At 37.9% G+C, this 26448-nt stretch overlaps 1 protein-coding gene across 3 annotated transcripts; it reads left to right on the forward strand.

The window, feature by feature from the left end:
* Positions 1 to 1186: 1186 nt before the first annotated feature.
* Positions 1187 to 26448, forward strand: NUDT4 (nudix hydrolase 4). Of its 3 annotated transcripts, XM_039358147.1 has the most exons (6): positions 1189 to 1780; positions 8298 to 8477; positions 14687 to 14797; positions 15397 to 15441; positions 19991 to 20078; positions 23682 to 26448. In XM_039358147.1, exons 3-6 carry the CDS (start codon positions 14744 to 14746, stop codon positions 23885 to 23887), a joined length of 393 nt encoding a protein of 130 aa, XP_039214081.1. In that variant the 5' UTR covers positions 1189 to 1780; positions 8298 to 8477; positions 14687 to 14743; the 3' UTR covers positions 23888 to 26448. The 3 variants fall into 3 exon arrangements, with proteins under 3 accessions (XP_039214080.1, XP_039214079.1, XP_039214081.1); XM_039358146.1 differs by lacking the exon at positions 8298 to 8477 and having other exon boundaries at positions 1187 to 1780; positions 19994 to 20078; XM_039358145.1 differs by lacking the exon at positions 8298 to 8477 and having other exon boundaries at positions 1188 to 1780.

The raw sequence follows: 26448 nt of genomic DNA on the forward strand, positions 1-26448 counted from the left end.
CCTCACTGCAGCATTTTGAATACAAAAACTTTTCATTGTTCCAAGTTGGGAAAAGGTCATGGTGGAACCAGTAATAACTATAAATAGATCTTGATCAAGGGACGTGTTATCAAAAATATAAGCCACCTAAAATTCCCAACACAATATTTTGTTTATCCTCATTAGATTATCTGATTTCATTTTATTTTGTAATAAGCAAGTAATAAGTAATTATGTGTAATAATAAATTTTATAAGTAATAATTCTTATTTAATAATTACTTCAATGTATCCACTAACAGTACAAAACCATGCTGTCTGAAATTTCTCTAATTTAGAATCATTTCTCCTAAAGAGGAAATAAATGCAGAGTCATTCTTTTCTAACCTTGCATCCTAAATTGAATCATGGACCTTACACCTCTCTTCAACCTATTCTGCTTGAATCAAAGTTACAGGAACACAAAAGATCTGACATTCCAGAAGCTGAAAACCCATGCGCCAAGATTCAAAATATAAAATTGATAATCTCAAAAGGATGTTTAAACATTGTTTCACAACTTGTGGGTAATTTACAGCATTGAGCATAAGCAGTTAGATTGGCATAGATAATTGGTCAGTGTGTTGTGCAAATCCAAGCAATGGGGTATTTCAGTAAACAATCCGGGATTCGCACGCTGTGCAAATATAGCCAACGAAAGATGAGCCCAGCTACTAGCAAAAAAGCTTTGGCAGAGAGCAATTTCTTCCTGCTCATTCACCTTTTTACGCGGCAGAAAATTAGGTGCGATGAAACCACAGCGTGCATTAAGATTACTAAATAGTCTTATATTGGTTAATCTAGTTCGGGGCGCAGTAGCACTATCCCGGTCGATCTTTTCCACCCTAAAGAACAACCCTGGCAGAAGCGGATAACGGATCTTAAATCGTGGATATCTTTTCATTAGGAAAAGCCGGAATCAGAGAGAAAGGAGCGGTAGCGGGCCCACTTCCACAAAGCCACGCCCTCTATTCACTCGTATCATTCTCGCTCTTTCGGAGCCAAGCGACATAGCGGTCTGAGCCCGGCCGAGGAAGGGAGGGTGGGCTATGGCTGTTAGCCACGCCCTTTCCCCGGCCCCCTCTCCCTCCTCCCTCAGCTTCCCTGAATTAATTCAACCTCGATCCAGCCCCTTTCCTCCCTCGCGTCGCCCCTCAGAGGCGGGTTCGGCGCCTGCGCATTGAGTCCGAGAGGCCGGGAGGTTGCGGGCGGGTGGAGGAATGTGCGTTACAGTTAAATAGTGGATACAGCGCCGCAGAAGCGGCGCTTTCTGGGGACCGGATGAAGGACAGGGACTGAGTGAAGCGGGAGGAGCTGCGGCCAGAGGGAGCGCTCGGGCCGGGTCGCAGCTGCAGTGCTGAGGAGACCGAGGCGGCCAGTAGAGACAACAGACGGCGAGGCTCCATGGCGCGGCGTGGGTTCCTGAGTGACCGCGGTGTCGCCAGCTCCACTGTCACAGCTGTGCACGGCGCTCTGTTCCCCTGAGGAGCGCTCACTTTGCCTCCTGACGAGGAAAAAGGGTTCGCTCACCCCATCGGGGTCTTCGGGTTGGACCGAAGAGAGAAGGGGAGCCTACCGGGGCCTCCCTCGTCGTTCGCTTCCCTCCCACACGGGCGGGCGTGCCGTGGGCTGGAGTAGGCGGCGGCGGCGGCGTTCCTGCCTCTATGATGAAATTCAAGCCAAACCAGACGCGGACCTACGACCGGGAGGGTTTCAAGAAACGGGCGGCATGCTTGTGCTTCCGCAGCGAGAGGGAGGATGAGGTGAGAGCCGGGTTCTGGAAGGCTGCGGCGTGTGGCTTGGAGGAGAACGAAAGCAATCGGGGTTATCGGAGTCGGGGCTGCCGCGCCCAGACCCGCTCGCTCCTTCCTTCCTTTCCTCCTTCGCCGCCGGCCATCAATCCATTCGGCTCCTTTGTGTGCGGTGTCTGCCGGAAGGATTTGGCTTGTCGCCCCCTTGCGAGCCCCGTCGGTCCCTGCCCAGCTCCTTCGCCGGCGTGGCTGACGGGGAGCCAAGATCTGGCTGCGTGGAAAATAATCTTTTCCCGAGACCAGCCCAACTCGCGGTTCTGGAATGCAGGGACTGCGGGTCGCCAGTGGGCGTCGGCAGAAGCTCTCCGCGGGCAGCGTTAACTAGAGGACTCGGGGGCTGCAGCGAGGGCCGGACAGGGGAGAGCGCTAGGAAGGCTCCACGTGTGTGAGAGATTGCTGCAGGTCAACCAGCCCGTGGGTGAGGTTAGAACCAATGTGCTTTCAGCACTTGCTAGCCGGACTGATCTGGCTGTCTCCGACATCGGCAAGAGCCGAGTTCAACGACCTCTTTAGAGTCGGGCGATCAAGTTGCTTTTGAGACCGTCACCGTTTTTATAGCAAAGCCCCTTCCCTCCTCCCCTGACTTCTAAAGCAGACAGGTAGGCGGCAGTAGTTCCTATTTATGTAACTGTAATCTATGAAACTTGCTCCTGACGATTTTCCTGCCCCATTTTTGTCGTTTTGCGATATGTTCTGAATGGCCTGTATTACCTGAGTAACGATTTTCTATTACCAATAGAAAAAAATAACTGTAACTTAGGGTTGAACTGTGGAGACCTTGGTGATCTCTGAATTTTATAGTTTGTTGGCACATTTTCATTAGCCAATTAGGTAACATCAATGTACTAGTGGGTGATGAAACATCTGCAAGCAAACAGCCAAGCCCAAAGAGCACCAAGGATTCCATTATTTCCTATTAAACCAGGTAGTTCAAAGATAAGAAACTGACTTGAAGCATGATTATATATTAAGTGCTTAAATAAAATATCTGGGTTAAAATCTATGGATAGATTTGTTTTCATATACATCCAAGTACTATTTGAAACTAAATAATACATTATGCAGTGTAATTTTACTAAATTTTGAAAAAAAGCTATATTTTGCTTGAAAAGCACAAATGCATGCACAAAATTGCTTTGACTAGTCTAGTTTAGATATACCGTAACTGGTTGCAGAAATATGGATGACCATTAGATGGCTGCAGAATCAGGCTTTTCCATATTACTTTGATGTCATCTACTGCAGGGCTTTTCAATCTTTTCACCAATTGTACCACTTTTAGGATATGGCAATATTCGAGTACCACCTAGCAAGGTGTCAAAAACTTGACCAAAAAAAACAAAAAACCTGTTGAAAGTTGCAATTGCACTGAAATGACTTATGACCATTTTTCACACTTATGACCTTTGCAGCATGCCCAGGGTCATGTGATTTATATTTGGATGCTTGGCAATTGATTCATATTTATGATGGTCACAGTGTTCCAGGGTCATGTGATCCCCTTTTGCAACCTTTTGACAAGCAAAGTCAATGGCAGGGCTGCTGGTGGCCAAGTGCTAAGGCGGGACTTCCCTCCCTCTTTCTCATTCCCATCTCCTTCTGAAGGAAGAATTTGAAAAAAAACAACCCATATTTTATCTCTTCCATATATTCATCAAACATATTCATCAGCCTCCAGAGACAGAAAAGACAAGCTGCTAAGTGAACTAGCTTAAAAAGGTACATTCCCTTTTAAGAATTAGCTACTGGCTAGAAAGGAAAGTTAAGCTGCCAGCACTTAAGGAAGAAAAAAAAATGTAAGTACTGGCTGCCGGCTATGGCTCCATTCTTAAGTAAAGGAATGCTACAGGCAAAATCCATTCAGGAAAAAAATACTTCAAAATCCCTTGCAGCAAAACTTACAGCTAACAATAGCAGAGCAGTAGAGGCTAACACGAGCCATCAGCCAAATAGAAATTGCCAAATACTCCTTAAGAACAGAAAGCCCACATTGCATAAATCCCAGGACTTCAAAGTCACAAAAGCACATAAGAATCCTTCCGCTCTCCATCTCCCTGCCTCACCTCCAGCCATTGCTGCCTTTTTTCACTCCTCTTGGAGGGTGACCCCTCCCCCATTGCATTTCTTGCCTGTTTGCTGCTGCCAGCACAGGTGGCTGCCACAGCAGTTGTAGATCAGCTCATGGCCAGCCTGCTTGATCTCTCCTCCCACCCTTCTCTTCCTCCTTCTTTCCCTTTAGTGCAGCTAAAGCTGACTCTACCTCCTCCCAAGGCTGCTGTTTTTTTTCCTCTCCCTCTCCCACCCAAACTGCCTCCTTTTATAGCCTCTCCTGCCTACGTCCCCCTCCTCCTCCTCCTCCTCTCCCATGGGGCCTTTGCCTCGCCCCAGCAACTCTGCTGCTGCAGAGGACTCTCTCACAGTAAGTCCTTGCCTGCACTGGCTCTTTCCCTCCCCCACTATACTTGGCTAGGCAGGGCTGTGTACCACCTGCTGCTTGTTAATGTACCACAAGTGGTACATATCACTGGTTGAAAAGCCCTGACCTACTGGATGTCAGGATTTTTGCATTCCAGAGATGGTAATCATTCTTGACAATGTATCAAACTACTAGAAAGGTTTTAGCAGTTCCAAAAACTACCATCATTGACAAAAAAAGGTATTGTTAGTATTGATACCTGACGGAACTTTTAAAACATCATTAAAGTCTCAATACTTGATTAATTGTTGTTGAATTAACCTTTGTTTTTTTAAAGCTAATTATATTTTAAAAATTCAGCTCCATTCCATTAAAACATTTAGCTGTCACTTCTCGGGTTTATTCAAAGTGACACAAAAGTCTACTGAGGATACATTTAAATACAAGGTAGTATATTGTGTGTCCCTTATTTTATCTAAGCCAGGGTTTTCCATCCACCGGTCCATGGACCGGCACTGGTCTGCGGCATGCCAGAAACTGGGCCGACCAAACAAGTGAAGCCCTATCCACGGGATGCAGGCAGCCCTTTCCAGTCCTCAGAAAAACCTCTCTCCATGGAACCGATCCCTAGTGCTGAAAAGGTTGGGGGCCATTGATCTACATTATGTATAAGAAACAATTTCAGATAATTTTCTTATAAATATTTGACTCTCTGCTATTTCTAAAGTACAGCATATGAATAAATATTTTCTCTGCATCTTTGATGAGTAGCAGGTGTTATTTGAAGTTGATGTGTAGCAGGTGTTATTTGAAGTTGATGAGGGAAGAAAAGATATACTACTACTATATAATATAGCAGTCACATAGTATTCTTGTCATATAAACTATAAGCAAATCTACAAAAACAGGCCTAACTGTATCAGTTTACTATAATTCCATAATGCACTTGCGTAGCCCTCCAGTACTGTTATGTCTTACTGGTGAAGAACTTAATATTGCTAGACTTTACTTGTATAAAATAGCAAGAATTTAAAGTTGTATGATTATAGTTATATACAGTGCTTTTTTTTAAAAAAAAAAAAAAAGGTGCCGGAACTCACACACGTCATGCAACCTGCCTTGCCCACCCTACAAGGTTCCATCCAAAAAAGGTGCCGGAACTCCGTTCTGGGCGTTCTATGAGAAAAAAAGCCTTGGTTATATAACTGTTTATAGGGTTATTATAGCTTTTCTTGTATGTTTTTCCTCTTTTCTCCACACCAATCTTATAGCATGTTAATATTAATGGTAGTTATAATGTATCTGTTCAGAACCATTTGAACACCTTTCCTAACATTAATATAGAGTTTATTAAAAAGTAGCTTTTAAAAATTAACATTTACAATACATTGAAGAAATTCAGTTACAGTGTTAGAGAAATGACTGTGGGGCTCACTTAGAGATATATTCACATAATAATTATTGCAGGAGTCTTGAATCTAAAAAGGACCTGGATATATTAGATATTTTATATTTATTACCAAACAATCTACTAAGGATGATCATGAAATCCTATTCATATTATATTTTGAATATTTAGAACTTTGCCATCGAAAGAGAATAATAATAATAATAATAATAATAATAATAATAATAATAATAATAATAATAATAATAATAATAGTAAAGTTGGAAGGGACCTTGGAGGTCATCTAGTCCAACCCCCTGCTCGGGCAGGAAACCCTACACCATTTCGGACAAATGGCTGTCCAGTCTCTTCTTAAAAACTTCCAGTGTTGGAGCATTTACTGCTTCTGGAGGCAAGCTGTTCCACTGATTAATTGTTCTAACTGTCAGGAAGTTTCTCCTTAGTTCTAGGTTGCTTATCTCCTTGATTAGTTTCCACTAATAGATACAAGCCTTCTCATAAAAACATTTTATTAGGTTGCCTAAGGAGCTCAGTATGTTCTTAATTAAAATAATCTTGTGTAGTTTAGTCTGCAGTGTGGCTGTACGTGGGTCAGTGATCCATGCATCACTCCTACCTATTCAACTGAATATGCTACATAACAAAATGCCAGCATCATTCCTCTCCTCCCCCTGAACGAGTGGAACTTGCTTCAAAATTATTCCTCCCCCTGAAAAATTAAGAATGGCTGCAGCTAAAATTATTCCCAGAACCTAAAAATTAAGAATGGCTGCAGCTACTTGTGTTTAATTTGGAAGTATAACCATGAAATTCACAAAACATTGAGTGATAGAGTTCATCTGTGAAGCCATTGAAGAAGACAGGAAGAAAAATACTGTTAGAAACTAGCATACCTGTATTATCTTGACAATATGATCTTGCACAATTAAACTTCTCAGACAATTTTAAATCTGTAGAGGGAGCTGTTGTATTAAAAGTGAACTACTCAGCAAGTTTTAGCATGTATAAGTTTCAATAATTCACTTTCAAGAAAAAAAAACACCCTAACTATAAGGCATACCTTACAACTAACTAGTTTTACTTTTCTGAGTATTTTGGCAGATCCACTTCATAAAATTCAAAGAAAGAAACAAGAGACTTAAGTATTTAGTAAAGATAAAGATCTGGGGATAAGTAGGAAAAACATCTTATGTCTAATGTTACATTAGAATAAGCCTAGTAATTCTTAAGCAATTCACTTCTCTTTAAAAGGATGTTCTATCTCAAAAAACTTCATTAGGGACTGTTTATTAAATGTATGCCAAATCCTGTGTTCTTTTTCAGTTCTGCAAAATAAGTCTAAATAGTCATAATGAAAGCAAAAAATGTGTAGGTGCTAAGAAAAATATAAATCAAACTGTTTTATTATAAAACAAATTAGAAAAATTTGAATCCTTTTTAAGTAACTGTTACATTTTGACTTTCTATATAGCAGTTATAGCATGACAGTATTGTGCCTGTTTGTTGTAAGAAACTCCTTGTGATTTTCATTTGACTTCTTCAGAAGTGCTAAAACTTAACTGTTCCCAGTAATGTAGAAGATTATTTCTGAATCTCCAACAGGATTAAAATAATATATATTTTATATAGTAAGGGTATTCTAGTTGACAAGTGTGCTTTCTCACAATATGAAAATCCCTATTGTATTGCCCTTGTCCATATTGTAGGATATCTTTGTATAGAGATGCACTTCTTAACATTTTAAATTTAACTTGTGACTGAAACCATATTATGACAAAACAGCTTGTTATGATTCTTTGAACATCATTTAGATTAAATTATAATTCTTTTCAGGAAATGCTATGAATTTCTGTAGTAGTGGGAAAAAGCCTTGCCTCTTATCTTGTGAAAACTCTAGATTATTTAATGCACTTTTGAATATTGTCTGACCTATGTGGAATGTTGTCATTTTTCTCCTAATATATGGGCATCGTTATATTTGAATATGATTTTGCCAAGTAATAACATAATGCTATGCTAAGCCACCTTGTTTTTTGTGCCTTTCTTGCTTGGATTGAAATATGAAATACTTTAGTAGTTGATCCATGGAACTGGAAATAGTTGCAATAGTTGTGCGCTTAAAAACATTTTTGCCTAGGCTGCAAATGTCCAGATTAAAATTTTTCATTTTCACTTCAATATGTATGAATGCCTATAAACTATTTAGATGATCAATAATTATAAATAAAATGAGAATATTATGTTTGGAGGTTGTACTGTATAAACCTCATAGTAGCCAAAGGAACCATTTTTATCAGATTCTGTGGACTGCTAAAACTTTGTTCTGGATTTCTAGAGTTAATTGAAATAAGCATGTTTAATACTGAATTCTTTTCAGAATCTAAAGATAGTGTATGTTACCATAGGGCTTCATGCATTGCACAAAATCACAAGATACCACATTATGGCTTATCATACTGTGTGGTTCTAATCTGTAATATTTGCTTCATTTGTCTATTCTGTTATAAAATAACTTGAGAAAAAATATTTTAAATGAAAAAGATGTTTGAGAACAAAAAAATTGAATACTTAGACATTTCCCCTTCCCACAAAAATAGGCATGTCCAGAACTATGGACTGAACATAGCTTCTTTTGTGTTTTACAGTGCTGTGATTTCTCCCTCAAACTTTGAAAAGTAGTGTGCAAATAATTTGCTGTGGAAGAGCAACAAATGAGTGACTTGAATCCAGGGTTGTGGTGATTATTCGCTCTTAGAAGAAACTTTAGTTTGCTGAGGAGTAAAATTTTGACAAAAGTTTTCATTAGACTTGACTCCAGTGGGACTGTGAGTAACTTTTTAATATTACATATGCACACTGTGCTTTGTTACCACCAGACATTTAAACATGAATATATATCAAAAGATTATAAATAACCAGCAAGTTGCTTAAATGTGTTCCAAGACATTCATTCAAATAGGATTAGTCCTACATACATGTGGAATCAATTTAGGCACCTTTTTTGCTTGTAGTTTTGACATATCCAGTTTTATGTAGTTCTAAGATAGCCAAAGCATCTTTTGAAAGATATGTAATTCACTATTCAAACTATTTTGATTAAAAGTATAGTGTAAACCAGGGGTGTCAAACTGCCAGCCCACAGGCTGGTTTCAACATACCGAAGCTGCGCCCACCCCATTGCCGGCAATGCAAAAAGAGTTGCGATATGTCGCGACATGTCACATGACGTGGCAAGTTTGACACCTGTGGTCTAAACAAAAAAACCTGCTGTCTTATTTGGCATAACAAGACAATTATATTCCAAATTACAGGTAGTTATAGTTATAACATGTTTGCATTAGCAAACCCTACCTCAGGTGTTCTGAATATTCATTTTAAGAAAGATTTTTAAAAACTGGAATAGGTTCAAGGAAAAACAACATGAATAATAAAGGTCTAGTAACTAAATTTTGTGAGGAGAGACTAAGAAAATGGAGTATGTTTTTTCTTGAGAAAAGAAAACTTCAACAGTATGTATTCAAGTGTACACAATCCAAGGCATGTAAAAGGGCACCATATTGATGCTTTTTATTCACAATAAAAACAGTTCAGAAATAGGACCAGTTCTCAAAGAAAGTAAGGAATTCTCCTGTATTAGATAGGTTCAAGAGAAGCTGGATAATCATTTATTGTATATGCTTTAAATTGGGTTTCTACACTGAGCAAAAAAGCTTCAGTAGTTTAAAAGGTTCCTTTCAATTCTTAATTTATAAAAATTCCATGATAAATTAATGCTTTGTTCTTTAAGGCTGCTTATGTTTTGAAAACTAATTTTGACTATAGGAATGCAAATTAATTTTATATAAAAATCATAATACAAGTAAATTCTTTCACTGCCTACATTTTTTTCCATTAAGCTAGCGGCAATTACTGAAAACAGTGCCATGTATTGGTAGTTCATGGATTTGACTCTTATATAATAGTACAAAGTTGTATTTTCAAGCTTCAGGCAAGCCAAACAATGACTCCTTCCTTGTATTAGTAATTGGGATCTCTGATCACAAGTTGAACAATATAAATGCTGAATGAAACGTTTTCATTAAGCTGAATTATTTCATCCAGAAAAATAATCAGATTCATTATTGTTGGTGGTTACTCAGATGAATATAAAAACATGCTTTCCTTCATGTGGGGGGGAGGGGAAAAATGTCATCTGATGAAAAAACCTTGTTTTCTGATATAACTATAAAAATTCTGTTGGATGGGAGAAAAATAAACTTAAAATAATGTATCTAAAATTGAAGAAATAAGGCAGTAGAAGTCTAAAAACCATAAAGTATACCTGGCTGTGACCACAGTATCTAAATGTGGTGAGTGTCCTTCATAAGCACTAACATTTATAATCATGAAGAAAATATACTATGAACAAAGTTTTTTCAACAGATTAACCAGTTTATTCTAAAACCATGTTTAGCTATATATCTAAAAGCTACTTCACTCTACTAAGAAAAATGTTTAATTTGTGCTGCTATTTGAGAAGAAATAGAAAATAAATATATACTGATTATTTTTTTAAAGATCCAGTGCAAATCATATACAGTATTGAAATATGGCTCAATTCATTTACATTAGTTGATACTTGCTACCTTTATTTCCCATTGGTTTTATGCAAGATCTATCTAACAATAGTTAAAAGATTTCCATGGATATAATTTGTTAAGGTGGTTAAAATTATAAGGTGTAAGAGAATATAATGTAAGAATCATAACTAATGTGAGAAGAAGAAACTTAAATTGCATGTAAAATACAAAATTAGAATCATGGAATTATAAGGAACATTCTAATCCAGCTTTCTGCCCAAGGCAGGGATCTTCAACACATATGCCCTTTGTTTGATGGATATGATGGAGAACCAATTACTCAAGAGGATTTCCTCTGATACTTGAAATTAACACAGATTTGGTTCCCTTAGTTCTTGGGAATTGGATGAGTGGGACTTAGTTTATTTAGCCCTATCAGCTTTTGATTCACTAGCATTGATGTCCTTGCAGACTATCCAATTTAGGCTTGGAATGCTGTATTAACAATAGTTTTACTTATGTTCACAAAATGGAGTTAGGGGACAACAAACACTGTGGTCAGTAGTGCTCCATAGATTTTTCTCTGTAAGAACTAATCATTTCTTTGCTTTTCACATAAGACAAAGTAGTGTGAATAATGAAAATATTGCAAAGCAGAAATATGATATATACTAGTATATATCATTCTAACTCTTGCTTGAAGATAGGACTTTGTTTCGTACTGGAAAATATAGTTGACTTTTTTTAAAAAAAACTGAATTCATAGTTTAGGAATACATCTGATACTGTTCCCTAATTTTTTAGGTGAAAATGATACCATGAAATTTATCTGCTTAATTATATTTTAATGCATTAGAGTTGGAAACAAATATGCAAGCTTATAGTGTGCCTATTGCAGTGCACTTATATGAAGTGCTACTCTTAAACGACATCCAAAGTTTACATAATTGCATAATCTCACTGTTAGACTAACATTAACTGGTATCAAAATCTTATCTAGTAGTGAAAATAGGGGTATGCGCTTCTTTGTATTAAAAGCAAAAAAGGCATGAGTGTGCATATTATACCTGTCAATCATCTCGTTAAAGAAAGTACTTTTTTTCTTGGCTCACACAGTGTAGCTACTTTAACTTATAAAAATATGAATATGAGTTAAGGAGTCTTAACAACGTACTTCCGCTTATTCCAAGGCACTTCATCATACCCTGTTGGCACTTCCTTTACTCAGATTAGATGAGAGGGGATGCTCTACCACAGCGGTTCTCAACCTGTGGGTCGCGATCCTTTTGGGGGTCACATGAGCCTTTCACAGGGGTCGCCTAAGACCTTCGGAAAACACATATTTCTGATGGTCTTAGGCAGGGCTTGTCAACCGCCTTCTCTCCCTCCCCCCTCCGCTCCACCTCACTTGTTTGTGGAAAATATGCTGCTTGGTGGCAATCTGCATGAACTCTACCAAATGTGCCCTGCAGGGGCACCTGAAGAGCGTAGGCGCAGAGCAAGACCCCGCCCTCCCCAGAGACTCATTGTGCAGCAACCGGATTGACTTCTTCTCGTGAAGGGAAGGCCACTGCAGTGAAGGAGAGGCCGCTGCAGCACCCAACTCCTGCGCCCGTCAGCTGGCGACCCCCAAACTTGCGCCAGCTGACACAAGAGGGAGGGAAGGAGGAAGGGACTCTTCTTCCTCTCCTAAGCTTCAAAGCACGATTGGCTTCCCAAGGGAGCCACAATCCTCATGAAAGCGGGGGAGGGGAGAAGCAAAGGGGGCGAGAAAGCTCGCAGCGGGCTCGAAGCAGCATCTGCCAGTGTTGGTGACGAGAAATTCCCCACAAACCCAGGGAAGGGTGGAGAAAAGGAGCCCCCTTTGGGAGGAAACAGCCACCTTCTTCTCCTTGGCTTTGCGCTCTTCTGTTTCTCGGCAGCCGGGCTGGCAAGCCTCTCCTGGCTGGAACTTCCTTTCCTTCCCTCCCTCTTGGTCTCTTCCTTCCCTCCCTCTGCCATTGTCCCTTCCTTCCTTCCCTTCACCTCCCTCTTTGTCCCTCCTTCCCTCCCTCTCCCCCTTGTCCCTTCCTTCCTTTCCTTCACCTCCCTCTTTGTCTCTCCTTCCCTCCCTCTCCCCCTTGTCCCTTCCGTCTTTCCTTTCTTCCCTCTTGTGCAGGATCGGGATGAGCCTCTACAGCTGATCCGCACTTCTGCAGCTGTAGCTGCTTGCCTTGGCTCCTGCCCAGCAAACTTGCTCGCTAGAAAACATGCGCTTGCTAATTTAGCAGAAGCATGAATCAGCTGTAGCCCGGCGCTGATCCTGGAGCTTCTGCTAACTTAGCAAGCGGCATGCCTTTTGGCGAAGCTGAGCAAGTGAACTGGGCGAGCTCTCCTCTGTCTCTGCCTGTGCACAGGCAGGTTTGCCGGCAGTAAAGCCCCCAGCCACGCTGGCAGCCTATCCCCCTCCCCTTGTCCCGTCCTGGGCACGGAGGGAGGGAGGAAGGAAGGGACGAAGAGGGAGGGAAATAAGGAACAATGAGAGAGGGAAAGAAGGGAGGAACAATGGAAGGGAGGGAAGGGAGGAAGGGACAAAGAGGAAAGAAAGGAAGGAAGGAAGGAAGGAAGGAAGGAAGGAAGGAAGGAAGGAAGGAAGGAAGGAAGGAAGGAAGGAAGGAAGGAAGGAACAATGGGAGAGAGAGAGGGAAGGAGGAAGAGACTAAGAAGGAGGTGAAGGAAAGGAAGGAAAGAAGGAAGGGACAATGGGAAAGAGGGAGGGAAGGAAGAGACTAAAGGAGGTGAGGGAAAGGAAGGAAAGAAGAAAGGAAGGGACAAGGGAAGAGGGTGGGGAAGGAAGGGAGGGAGGGAGAGGGGAAGGACAATGGGAGAGGAAGGGAAGGAGGAAGAGACTAAGAAGGAGGTGAAGGAAAGGAAGGAAAGAAGGAAGACAATGGGAGAGGGAGGGAAGGAGGAAGAGACTAAGAGGGAGGTGAAGGAAAGGAAGAAAAGAAGGAAGGAAGGGACAAGGGGAGAGAAGGGAGGGAAGGAAGGCAGGCACCCACCCCAGTCCCATCCCAGAGACCCACAGATTCCCCCCCACAGGCACACTGCAACCTGTGTATCAGCTGGCCACGCCCCTGGCCATTGATCACGTGACCCTGGGACATTGAACATCGTAAGTATGAATCAGTTGTCAAGCATCCGAATGTAAATCACATGACTCTGGGGATGCTGCAACAATCATAAGTGTGAAAAATGATCATAATTCGTTTTTTCAGTGCTGTTGTAACTTCAAACAGTCACTAAGCAAATTGTTGTAAGTCAAGGACTACCTATACTTTCCCATTTTTTCCTCTTTTTTGTCAAGTTTTTGATCCCCCCCCCCCCCGGCCAGCTGGATGGGGGGTTGGGGATCACCACAACATGAGGAACTGTATTAAAGGGTCGCGGCATTAGTAAGGTTGAGAATCACTGCTCTACCATGTAAGCCCAGGAAAAAAAATACAGGTTTTCTTTTTTAAAAACGTCTTCATTAAGTTGTATATAGCCATGTCCAAGTTGAAATATGTTTTAAAGCTTAATTACAAAACTTAGCATATCCCTAACTGAATATTTGTACTGATTTTCTGTCTAGTCCCATAGCTTCAGAACAAACCAAAGAATTTTTTTTAGGTAGTCAGTGACAAGAATGTTCCATGACCATGATATTCAATCCACAAGAAATAATCAAGCCCAGCACATAGATTGAAGACCTGAGTCTAACAAGATGTCAGAGTGTACGGTAAAGGAGTCTAGGCAAACTGCTTCAGGATATCATGTATTAAATTAATCTGGTGTAATTTTAAATAACTTGGCTAATTTCCAGTGTGATTGCTTTTGGTCTGGACAATTAAGCTCTAATGTTCTTTCAAATTTCTAGCTCTCTGTGTGGGGAGTTTTTTGCGGGAGCACATTCATGGAATTGCTTTAGGATTAGAAATCTGAATGGAAGAGCTGCAAGAGATTAAAAACTATCGAAGCTCCATTCTAGCATTTAAGTCTCAAAGCAACAGAAGTTCACAGGTTTAGTTGTCTCATTTTCTAATATCTTCTAACAGAAATCTTTAATTTGTCAATGACGTTGGGCTAATTCAAGTTGTTGGTTGCAGCCATTAAAGTCTTCAGTTGTTGAAAATTATACCTAGCTACCATAGGTACTGTCTATCTTAGTATTAAGATAAACTATAGTCTGTTTGAGGTGGCTATCGTTGCAACACCTACTTATTGCCAAGTGGGGAATTTCATCATTATTTCTAAAATTGGAATGTATTCAGAGTTACAATTAGTTTTTGCTAGGTTTTTTTCCCAAGAAGTATCAAAACATGTCTCTTTAACTTGGCCTTTAAATTACTTTCTTTACTTTATTATTTTCTGATAGCATTATTTATTGCATACTACTATGGTCTCTTAATAAAAATGTGACATAAATGCATTAATTACAGTGATTTTATTCATAGGTGCTATTAGTAAGCAGTAGCCGGTACCCAGATCAGTGGATTGTTCCAGGTGGAGGAATGGAACCTGAAGAAGAACCAGGTGGTGCTGCTGTCAGAGAAGTTTATGAAGAGGTAAAATGATTCAGAATTCCCAATTTGAAATAATTTGTGGCTGTTTTTTTCAGGATCTTTATTACTAATTCATTCTTCTGGTATATAAGGTAGACAGAACTCATGTTTTACATACATCTAGAAAGAATCATTCTTACATTTCTTTTCCAGTCCATAAGTGTAAAATAGTTACATGCTAGACTCATCTGAATGAAAATACTACATTACTACTAGATGTATAATATTCCTTTATGATAGTGCCAGTGGATTTTGCAAGATACAGAACTCAAAATGTTTTTCTCAATAATGTGATTCTTATCAAGTATTTTCTTGAAGAACAAAACTGATTGCTATTTAAGTGTGCTAAATTTCTCCAAACTTTCATCTGCCTTATTAGTTACGGTACATTTTCCTGCATGCAAGTCCTATGAAAATAATTAAACAGGAACCTTTGTTGGAAAGTTCTGTATCTAAATTGAACCTAACTACTAGAATTATGAAATGAAGGTGGTTTCCCTCCCCATAATTATATCGCTCCTAGAAGTTATATTGTAGGAATACAAGGATTGTCTATAATTTATTTATTTTTTGAAAAAGTCTGATTGCCTTACTTCTTGCAGGCTGGAGTAAAAGGAAAACTTGGCAGATTGTTGGGAATATTTGAGGTGAGCTTTTTAAATTTTTCTTGGGAACTTATTCTAGAAAATTAGTGCGTAGTTGTATTTATTAGGGGCAGGAGGAAACACATCTAACATTACTTGAGTGAAGAATTGATAATTTAAATATTTGGACTTCTTAAAAATCAGATTTAGCAATGGAGCAATATCATAATACAAAAATGAAAAGATATCTAGTATTTATGGGATACTGCTTTCTCCAGTTTACAAAGTTGTTATTTTTGAAATTCATTCAGGCTGAAATCATTACTACCTCCACTGAAAAGCAATGAGAATATTTAGAGAAAGCACTTCTATAAACATTTGGGTAAAGTAGACATCGCTATTAGAAGATTTGCAGTCCAAGGTTGTCCATGCTTGTATATATCCATGGCTGCTTTGCTTTGCTGGCAGTCTCAGTGGAAGTGTCTGATATAGACATACACGCCCACAAAAGAGGGCAGCTTTCAAAACAGAATAAAGTTGCTTTAAAACCTCAGGGAAAGGGATTTTTGCATTTGTGAAGAGTTTTGCTGTGAAAACAACAGAGATAATTAACTTTTGTGTGATTCCTGGACATAGCATGTTCTGTTAAATTCCGTAGACCACTATTTGCAAATTCAATAAAAGCCAGTAGATAAAGCAGAATCATATTTATAACATTTATATTTCTCTTTCCAAGTATACAAGGAAAACTAATATTACTTTTAGTATTGCAGACTCATCCTACTCTTTTATAATATTATAATTTTGCTTTTTTCTAGTTTGTTACCTTGTTTCTATAATGACTGTTAGCGATTAACATCAGTCATATTGACAATATTTTGTACATTCTCATCACATTATTTCCTTTGGGATTAGGGTGAGCAGTATTACATAAAGGAGCAAAATGGAGGAAGAAATAGCAAAATAAATTGAAGATCTGAGATAAAAGAACACAAAATATAGTTAAATCCAGATTGCACTTACATTATTCACCTCTCCATATGTTTTTATCTTTACAAATTATCTTTGTTTCTATCATATCCCTACAATGTTTCATACATTTATTTTTTGTTCATTAAACTCCATGTAACCATGACTTTCTCAGTCCCTTTCTTCTCAATTCCTTCACCCTCAATTATAGATTTCTTTGGCCTTCACTTCTCAATAATTCCTTCTGTGTAATTAAACTACAGGTAGTCCTCGACTTACAACAGTTCCTTTAATGATTGTTCAAATTTACAATGGCACTGAAAAATGTGACTATTGACCATTTTTCAGTTACGACCTTTGCAGCATCCCCATGATCATGTGATCAAAATTTGGATGTTTGGCTATTGGTTTATATTTATGACTGTTGCAGTATCCCGGGATCATATGATCCCCTTTTGCAACCTTCTGACAAGCAAAGTCAATAGGGAAGCCAGATTTACTTAACAACTGGGTTACTAATTTATCAACTGCAGTGATTAACTTAATTGTAGCAAGGAAGGTCATAAAAAGGGTCAAAATTCACTTAACAAATGTCTCACTTAACAACACAATTTGGGCTCAATTGTGGTTGTAAGTCAAAGATTACCTGTATATCAACATACTTCTTTCATTCTGGTCACACTTTTATATTTAGAGTATTGACTTCACTCTCATTTTTGACCTATGTTTTCCTTGTTTCACTATACATTCTGCTTAAGTACTTCATTTCCACAGTATTCAGCTTTTATGTTTCTTTAGCTACACTCAGTTTTCTCTTCCAGATAACAAAGTGGACAAAAATATCCTGTTTTATATATACCAGTTTTGCTACTTCTGCTTCTTTTGATAAATATTCATTCCTTGCATCCAATCACATAATATTCACTACCTTTCTACCAACATTTATGTTAAATGCTGTATTCATGTACTCAGCCGATGCACTTCTAACCTCACAAGCATTTTTATTAACTTATTAAAGTGTCAAGCTCTAATCACACATCCATGTCTTACTCCCTGCCATGCCTATTTTTTTTATTATATCCTCATTTTCATATAATTCTTGTTACCTTTTCAAGAACAAATAAATGAATGCACATCATATGCCCAATATAAAGTTTCAGTATACTGGTTCAATTTTGTTTAGTCTCCCTTCTTTTACCCTTTCAGCCAGAATTCTGTCAGGCACACTTGACAAACTAATTTTGATGTAGTTTTTGGATTCGGATTTTTTACTTTTCTTTTTGAAAGAATGCCATTCTTTCTCATCACACAATTATCAGACAAGGAATATTTTTCACAACCTAATAAAGTAGTAACGCACTTATTATATAAGCAAAAACCACTACATATTTTAACATTTTTATATTATACTATATTTACAACCTTACAATATGTTTGACATATTTTTCATAATTATTTTTCTGAACATTAACATTTATAGCATTTATTTCCATTCCATTATATCTACCATTTCCTATATATATAAAATAATTCATTTCAATATTTCTCAGTTCCTTTTTATCTTAACATTTCATCTCTTATTTTTTTGTACATAAAAATTTGTTTTCTTTATACAGGACACATACTTTCAATAGTCATTCTTTCACTTTAGTTTTTTTTTTTTGTTTTCATTTCTTCCTATGTTTTTTTTTTTCAAATGCCTGTGCCACATTTCCCTAAGCAAATATTGACCCCCCCAAAAAAAAATCCTCATTCTCTTTTGTAAGGCCTCTAAATCGCCTGTTTTTAATACTTTTGTCTTCTTATCCACTCACTTAAGTCATCTAATTAAACTGCCCACCACCCTATTATATTCACTTAGAACAGTGAATAACCAGTGGAACAGCTTGCCTTCAGAAATCATGGTGCCCCATCACTAGAGATTTTTAAGAAGAGACTGGACAGTCACTTGTCTGAGATGGTATAGGTTCTCCTGTTGAGCAGGGGGCTGGACTAGAACAGGGCTTTTCAACCAGTGGTACAGGTACCACCTGTGGTACATTGGTACCTGGCAGGTGGTACACGACCATCCTAGAAAAGTGGTAGCAAAGGAGGGGAATGGGCTGAACCGTTGGCAGCACAGCACAAACCTAAGCGAGAGATGGCGGAGCTGCAGCACTGTCAGGGCTCAGTGGAAGCACCAGGATCAGTGCCAGGCTCCAGCTGGAGCTTGGCGCTGATCGTGGTGTTTCTGCTGAGCCCTAAAGAAGCACCAATCAGCTGGAAAGCAGCACTGATCCTGGCACTTCTGCTGAGCCCAGAAGAAGCGCTGATCAGCTGGAATGTTGCAGCATCTCCAGGATCTTGTGATTTACATTCAGATGATTGGCAACTGATTCATATTTATGACGGTCACAGTGTCCTAGGGTCATGTGAAGTGACCAAAACCTGCTGCAACCACCCAGCAAATGGGGGGGAATAAAAACCAAACACCCCCCCACCCCACCCCCACTGCCAATCCTCAACAGAAATGCTCACAACAATGAAAACCTTGGACAAGAGGAAGAGCACCATGGGTGGGCAGGCAGGTGTCTTGCTTGGCTGTGGCTTGGGGGGCACTTTTTTCAGTGCCATTGTAACTTCGAACAGTCACTAAGCGAACTGTTGTAAGTCAAGGACTACCTGTACTTTATCACTTTTTTCCTTTTTTGGGGGGGGGGTCATCAAGTTTTTGACACCTTGCTAGGCAGCTGGTGATACTCGGATGTTGCCATATCCTAAGAGTGGTACAATGGGTGAAAAGGTTGAAAAGCCCTGGACTAGAAGACCTCCAAGGTCCCTTCCAGCTCTGTTCTGTTCTACCTCCAAGGTCCCTTCCAGCTCTGTTCTGTTCTAACATTATATAATTTCCTCAGAATGTTACATAGAACTTATCATTGCTCTTCCATTATGATTTCTCACTGGGCCTTAACTTGTAATTATCACCAACCTGTGGATTTCTTTTTCTGTATATACATCAGGTAATCTATATAACATCTTAACAATCCTGTCATTCATGATGACAGTTATGCCATCACCTTCCAACATATATTCATCAACTCTGTTCCATACAGAGATGGGTCAGTATCATTCAGGTTTATTCTTCCCATTTCTTTTAGTCTCATAAAAATTCAGCCTACCTATTTTTTTTTTCATTTGTTAATTTATGCTGTTTAACATTTCTTATGCTTGCAGTCACAGTCTTCTATGGCTTTCACCAAAGGGGCTCATAAATGCTGTAGTTATTAGGCCTATCTTTAATCATACTGGTGCAACATGCAGCACTCATTACTAAAATTAAAAACATCACACAATTTTGGCACATTTGGTAATATGCAACAAGTTCAGCCCCAATTGTATCCCAAGCATGCTCATACTGTTCTATGAAAGCTTGGATTCCTAATCATATCAAAACTGCATCCTACCAGCTAAAAGCTACATATTATACAGTATCCTGATACAAATTCAGAATAATGTTGCTTTTTTGGAATTATGCTAATTCATGAATGTCAACCACCCTGAATACTGTTTACTATGAAAAAATGGGATGTAAATAATGTTAATACATCTCTGATATTGCAAATGTAAATTAAATGTATGTCTGTTATCTTTTTTCATACTAAAGCAGAATCAAGACCGGAAGCATAGGACTTATGTTTATGTTCTCACAGTGACTGAAATCCTGGAAGACTGGGAAGATTCAGTAAATATAGGCAAGACTTTTTTTGCCTTATATATGCTAAACTTTTAAAACAAAGTGTTTTTAGAATGTTATATTTAAGAAATGTTATTTTTAGGAAATGTCCGCTCAAGTTGCAATACCATGTTATATATAAATAAATAAATAAAATAAAATAAAATAAATCCTTATTCATTAAGATGCTAAGATATACACAAACATTTCATATACAGAGATGAAGATTTTGCCAGCTTGCAAGCAATAGCCTTGATTCTCACAATTAAGCTTAAATATATTAAAATTTAAAATTTTAAAGTAAAAAATACTTCTATTTAAAAAGTATAACAAAATACTGTGAAAAAGTTCTTGTTTACTTTTTTGTAAAACTTACTTACAAATTATCTAGGTTTATAGGCAAACAAATTGACCAAATTTGCTGATGATACTAAGTCGTTTAAAGGGGGCATTGTGTTACCGGTAGGACTCTGAAGGATTTTTCCAAATGTAGTGAATGGGTCTCACATAGATAAGTGTGCTGACTTACAAAATATGGGCATAAAAATTCACTAGAATCATAAGGAAAAAATAGAACATTGAAAGAGGTTTAGAAAAATTCAGTGAGAAAAGTGTGTGTTTTGACACGGTCAAAAAAAACTTGAAAACAAACTGATCAGGTTGTCTTAGAATTTTGTAGATTATATAATTTTTGCAGGCTTTTTCTTATTGTTGATGATGATACATTTAAGAGCTGTGTGTGTGTGTGTGTGTGTGGGTGGGTAAAGTATAAATAAAATATACTGCTCAAAAAAATAAAGGGAACACAAACGTATAGGATCCTATACGTTTGTGTTCCCTTTATTTCTGTGAGCAGTATATATATATATATATATATATATATATATATATATATATATATATATATATATATATATATATATATTGCTAGGTGTTTCTTAATAGAATATAATAAATATATATAGTAAATACATAGCAAATCCTAACCATATGGTTATTATTTACTGTATAGGTATTCCTTGAGAAAGACAAGCCACTTAATGACTATTCAGAATTACGACCAACACCCCAAAACTACTTAAAACATTGTTTCAAAGATAAGGGCTACAGTGCTTCCACATCATTTGCCCTTATAACAGACCATGGGGAAGCTGTAGTGCTCCCCTGCCTCTCTCCTTGAAGCAGCTGTCATTTTCAGCACCCCAACAATTCCTTGTGCAAATGGCAGCTGCTTTAGAGCTTTCTGCCCCATCAGCTGGCCAGTAGGAGATTCAATACCTCTCCTGCCTTTTGCAAGGTTTTAGGAAACCAGCTTGTGTGTGCACAAAGGCAGCTTCTGGATGAGCTTCTCAAAACCTTTCCCTTGGTTTAAGCCCCTCCCTCCCCCAGAAAGTCATAGTTCTTCAATAAAGAAAACAAAAACTGGGAGGGAGCAGTTGTTGATCTTTCTTCTCCTTTCCCCCCTCCCCAAAATTAGTTGCAAAACTAAACTCCCTGCCTCTGCTGTCCAATCTCTATCCCTTTTAAAAAACCTTATCTTAACTCCATGGTAAAGAATAGAGAACAGAAGCAAGCAAGAAAAAAATCTTTCTGCAACTTTTCCCCTGGAACTGGAAAATCCCCAAAATTTAGACAACTAGAGACTTGTGCAACAAAGCGGAGGATGCTGGTCTTTGCAGGCTTGTCCTCCTGTAGAATTCAGCTAGGACTTCGTAAAGGCGAGACCAGTGGTTCTCAACCTTTTTAATGCCGCGACCCCCAACCGGTTGTAAGTTGAGGACTACTCAACTGGTCGTAAGTCAAGGACTACTCAACTGGTGCAACACCATTTGCAGAATGGGACTTTTGGCGGGCTCAGCAGGGCAGAGACAGCCTGGACAATTCCTATTGGCTTTTGAAAGCCAATAGAATTAGACTCTATTCTATTGAAAGCCAATAGAATAAAAGGGAGTAGCACAGCTAAGGAAAAGGGGGAAAAAATGGCGGACTGCGTTGTTTGGCGACCCCCGTGAAATGGTCTTTCAACCCCAAATGGGGTCCCGACCCACAGGTTGAGAACCACTGGGCTAGACAATAGACTGCCTCTGCAGGCAATCAGGCAAACAGCTAAAACTTGCAAAGGCCTAGTATCCTCCATTTTGTTGCACAAGTCTGTGTAGTCAGCTAAACTTTTGGAGTTGAATTTTTCAGTGGTCAACTGATGGGGCAGAAAGCTGCAAAAGGCTAGGGAGCTGGTTCTTTTTTTGCCGCAGAAAGGAAGAGAACCTTGGCATGGCAGGGGCAGAATTAGGAAATGCAAGTATGTCCAGCATTATCATTTCTCCTTCATAAGACAGATATGCAGTGGGCCAGGATGTCAGACGCCCAAGGGTTGGGAAGTGGAGCATAGATATGCATGGAGTATCTCGGGATGGGGGAGGTCTGAGGTCTAGGTCTCCCAGGATTTTCCCCAGCCCTGAACTCCACTTAAAGATCTGTGCATTTGTTTAACACTTAACAAATGCACTGGGGAGAGAAGGATGGCAGGCTCTATTATAGTCCTAACTTGAGGACTACCTATACTGGCCAGTCATTTGGCAAACAGCTCTACCTTTTACTGTTGTCTTAGGTCATTTCTTTATTAAATTACATTAGCCATTTAGAACATTACTTGGGAATAAAAGGGCAAAAGACAGAAATAAAAATAATAATAAAAGGACTGAAGTTTTTCTTCTCAATATTGGAACTAATTATCTGTTAAACCTAAATGTAGGAAAATTAATTATAATAAACACATATTTATACAGCATACTATTAAAGTATATATCCAGTCATTTCATGACTATCAGCAAGTTTTAAAAGAGTCTAAATAGGATTGGCTGATCAATGGCTATGGATCTTGAAGCCAGAGTCATACAGAATATAAACCTGTTCAGGAATACGGAAAGATCTAGGTATCTCATAAGCAAGTTTGATAACTTTTTGAAAGTTTCTTTTTTTTTTTTTGGGCCATGTTCTGTGGAATACAGGTAGTCCTCAACTTACGACCATAATTGAGCCCAACATTTTTGTTACTACACAAGACATTTAAGTGAATTTTGCCCTATTTATGATTTTCTCAGTTAATTGAATCACTGCAATTCTTAAGTTAGTAACACAGTTGTTAAATGAATCTGGTTTTCCCATTGACTTTTATTAGGAGTTGCAAAAGGTAATCACATGAGCCTGGGACACTGCATTGGCCATAAATATGAGTCAATTTGCCGTGTCTGAATTTTGATCATGTGACCATGGGGATGTTGCAACAGTCTTAAGTGTGAAAAACAGTCATCACTCATTTTTTCAATGTTGTCATAACTTTGATCACTAAATGAACTGTTGCAAGCTGAGGACTACCTGTATTAGACTGTGTTATCTTGGTCTTATCCAGAATGTATTTTAAGAATAAATCTGAAATTTCTGGAGTGTTTTAACTCATATTTTTACATGCAACTTGTTAAATAATGAAATGAAGGAACTTCAGAAGTTTGTTTACTTAATGAATTTCTACACCACTCATCTCACCTAAATGACTCAAGTTATAATACTAGTGATAAGCTTCAAATAAGTTGAACCTTAAAATATTATCTTTCTATCCTCACAGGAAGGAAGAGAGAATGGTTTAAAGTTGAGGATGCAATCAAGGTCCTTCAGTGTCATAAGCCTGTACATGCAGAGTATTTGGAAAAATTGAAACTTGGGTGTCCATCCACCAATGGAAATCCTGTAGTTTCTTCCCACCCTGATAATAGTTCTCTGTATGTTACTTCAGCACAAACTTCTGGGCTACCATCTACTACTATAAGATAAATTCTGAGTTACTTTTTCATGTTCTTCCATCACAAGTGGAAATGTATTAGTGATCCTGTGCTGTGTGTATTGTAACCAAAATCTTGAGTCCATGAATACTTTATGTTCAGTCTTTTTTCTTTACTTTTTAGCAATGTATTTTGGCAAATCAAAGCCATACAGGGATTTTTAAAGATGCCTTAAATGGTCCTTTTTCATTTTTAAACATAGTACCTTATTCAAAGAGTGAATTTGAAACTTGACATTTGACTTAATTCAGTTTCTTAAATTTTCTCAAATAATTATATTGCTTTATCCCATTCATCATTGTTTCTCAAGGTCAAAATTAAATTAGTTGGAGGAATTAAGGCATGAAACCAACAAAGTGCCTTCAGTGTTAAGCTTCCTCCTTTAAATTGTTTCATAGAAAAATCAGCATATTAATGCTGTTTTAACTTTTATCTGTTCTTCATATTGCTCATTAAGGATTTTGGTCAAATAGGCAGATATCACAAAATGCCATTTTTTTTTTTCACTTTTGCTACTTATTGCCAAACTTTCTTTGCAGTTTCAGCAGGTTTAATTAATTACGGAGACCATTCCAACTTTTTTCAGTCATTTTATAGATTACATGAATCATAGTATTTGGAAGGGTTAAAGGGGCAAGCAGGTCATATCAAAACATTGAAATGTTTTGATATCTGCCACTAAAGCATGCATGTTTTTACTCTAAACAGTAACAAGTTGTAATTTCATAATTTTTTTTTAAAAGCATCTACACTAAATTTCCATTTTTCTGGAGTTTTGTTTGAGGTAAACAACTACTTCCGTTGTAAAAATTTCTCTTTTCTCATTCTTTATATGTAACATAAATTAACTGTAAATAATTCAACAGATGTAAAGTGTAAAGTGGAAAGTAAATGTAATGTAAATACTATTGTTCACCCATTTGGGTTGCCACCTGTAACTTTCATGTCTTAATAGTGACATAGCAAGCAGGAATTTCAATAGCTCAATTTCTTTAATATATCTTCAGATTTTTCTGTTATTTTATTACACAGCTGTTAAAGGGATAACAGTTATGCCTAACAACAGGTGGGGATTACACACTATGTAATGCTGCTATGAAATAACCACTTACTATTGCAATTTTTTTTTAAATATAACTTTATCTAGTAAGATGAAAATAATGTGCCATATGGATGAATTTAAATAAGGAACATCTGTAAAATATAAGAACAGTTGAGAGTTTTCATTTAAGAAGAATCTAAATAGCAGTAATAGAGGATTGATATGAAGTTCTGCCATAGGTAGAACCTTGAAATTTTAGTAACTTAGGTGATGATGGGAATAATAGGCCACAATCAGTTTCAAATAGCCCCATGTAAAGTCAAAATGAGAATGCAGACTTAATATAAAAATCTTGTGTTAACTGGAATGGGGAAGTGATTAGTTATAAGTAATGTACAATCCTAACCTGGCTGTTCAGACCCACGTTTTTATTTATTATCCAGTAGTTTATTGACCATATGGTTGTAAAAGTGAAAAAATGTCTCACATTATCATAATGATGAACAGAATAGCAAGCCAAATCTGTAATTCTTAACAGCTTCATCTCAACATTTTTGGAATATAATCTAAGCTAATAGAAACCGCCCATTAGTGATGCATGGTTATTTTGCTTTCTGTTGTTACATACTATGTAAAAATGTACAGTTTATGCTAATTAAATCAAAGGTGATTGCTTATAAATACTTCAGGCTGTCATGCCACATAGTTACACTGATGTACAGATCTCTTTAGCCTATGCAATTTAAAATAATTATACCCTCCTCAGTTTTCCGATATCTCTCTTGTAACATGATACACAGGATAAGAAATTTCCATTGTTCAATTTCCTGAATTTACAAGTTCATTGAATAAAGTTAACATTCTTTAAATCTATAATTTGCAGGCTGTGCAGTGCTTTGAAATTGATTTATGAAAAATATATAGTTGCCAGACAAGTGTTCAGCTTACGTTCCAAAGCACCTCTTCTAAACTGAATCCAAAGTAACCCTTAACTGAACTGTACTAATTTGCAGGTATAGGCAGGGCAATAGGTATGTCAGATATAATAGCAAAGACCTCTTGCCAAGATAAAATCTTTTATAACTAATAAAAAGAGTGTGTTTTCTATAAATTGTCAAAGTATTGAAATATTCTTGTAGATCTAAGATGTGGAACAAAACTTGTTCTTTAGTGACATGCATTTAGTCTCCCAGAGAGAGGAATGGAAATTGATTTGGATTTTCATGTACAAAAGTTTGTTATAGAGAACAAGTAGTTGGGAACAGGTCTTATAAGCAGTGTAAGAGCAACAAGAATCAAAAAGTTAAAATCTTGTATTTACTGCAAGCTACCAAATCTATTAAAATGTTTGAAACAATTGTTCAATGTTCTCCTGAAAGTGTACGTACACACAGAGAAAACACTACAAGTTGTAAACTTTTTGAGCTGAGCATGACTTTCTTTTAAAGACTGATGTAAGAATTTTGACTTTTTATATCTGAAAGAAACCTCAAATAAAAAATAAAACACTT

Source organism: Crotalus tigris, unplaced genomic scaffold, assembly GCF_016545835.1.
Source record: "Crotalus tigris isolate CLP2741 ecotype Arizona unplaced genomic scaffold, ASM1654583v1 scf7180000019004.2909048, whole genome shotgun sequence".
NCBI lineage: Eukaryota > Metazoa > Chordata > Lepidosauria > Squamata > Viperidae > Crotalus > Crotalus tigris.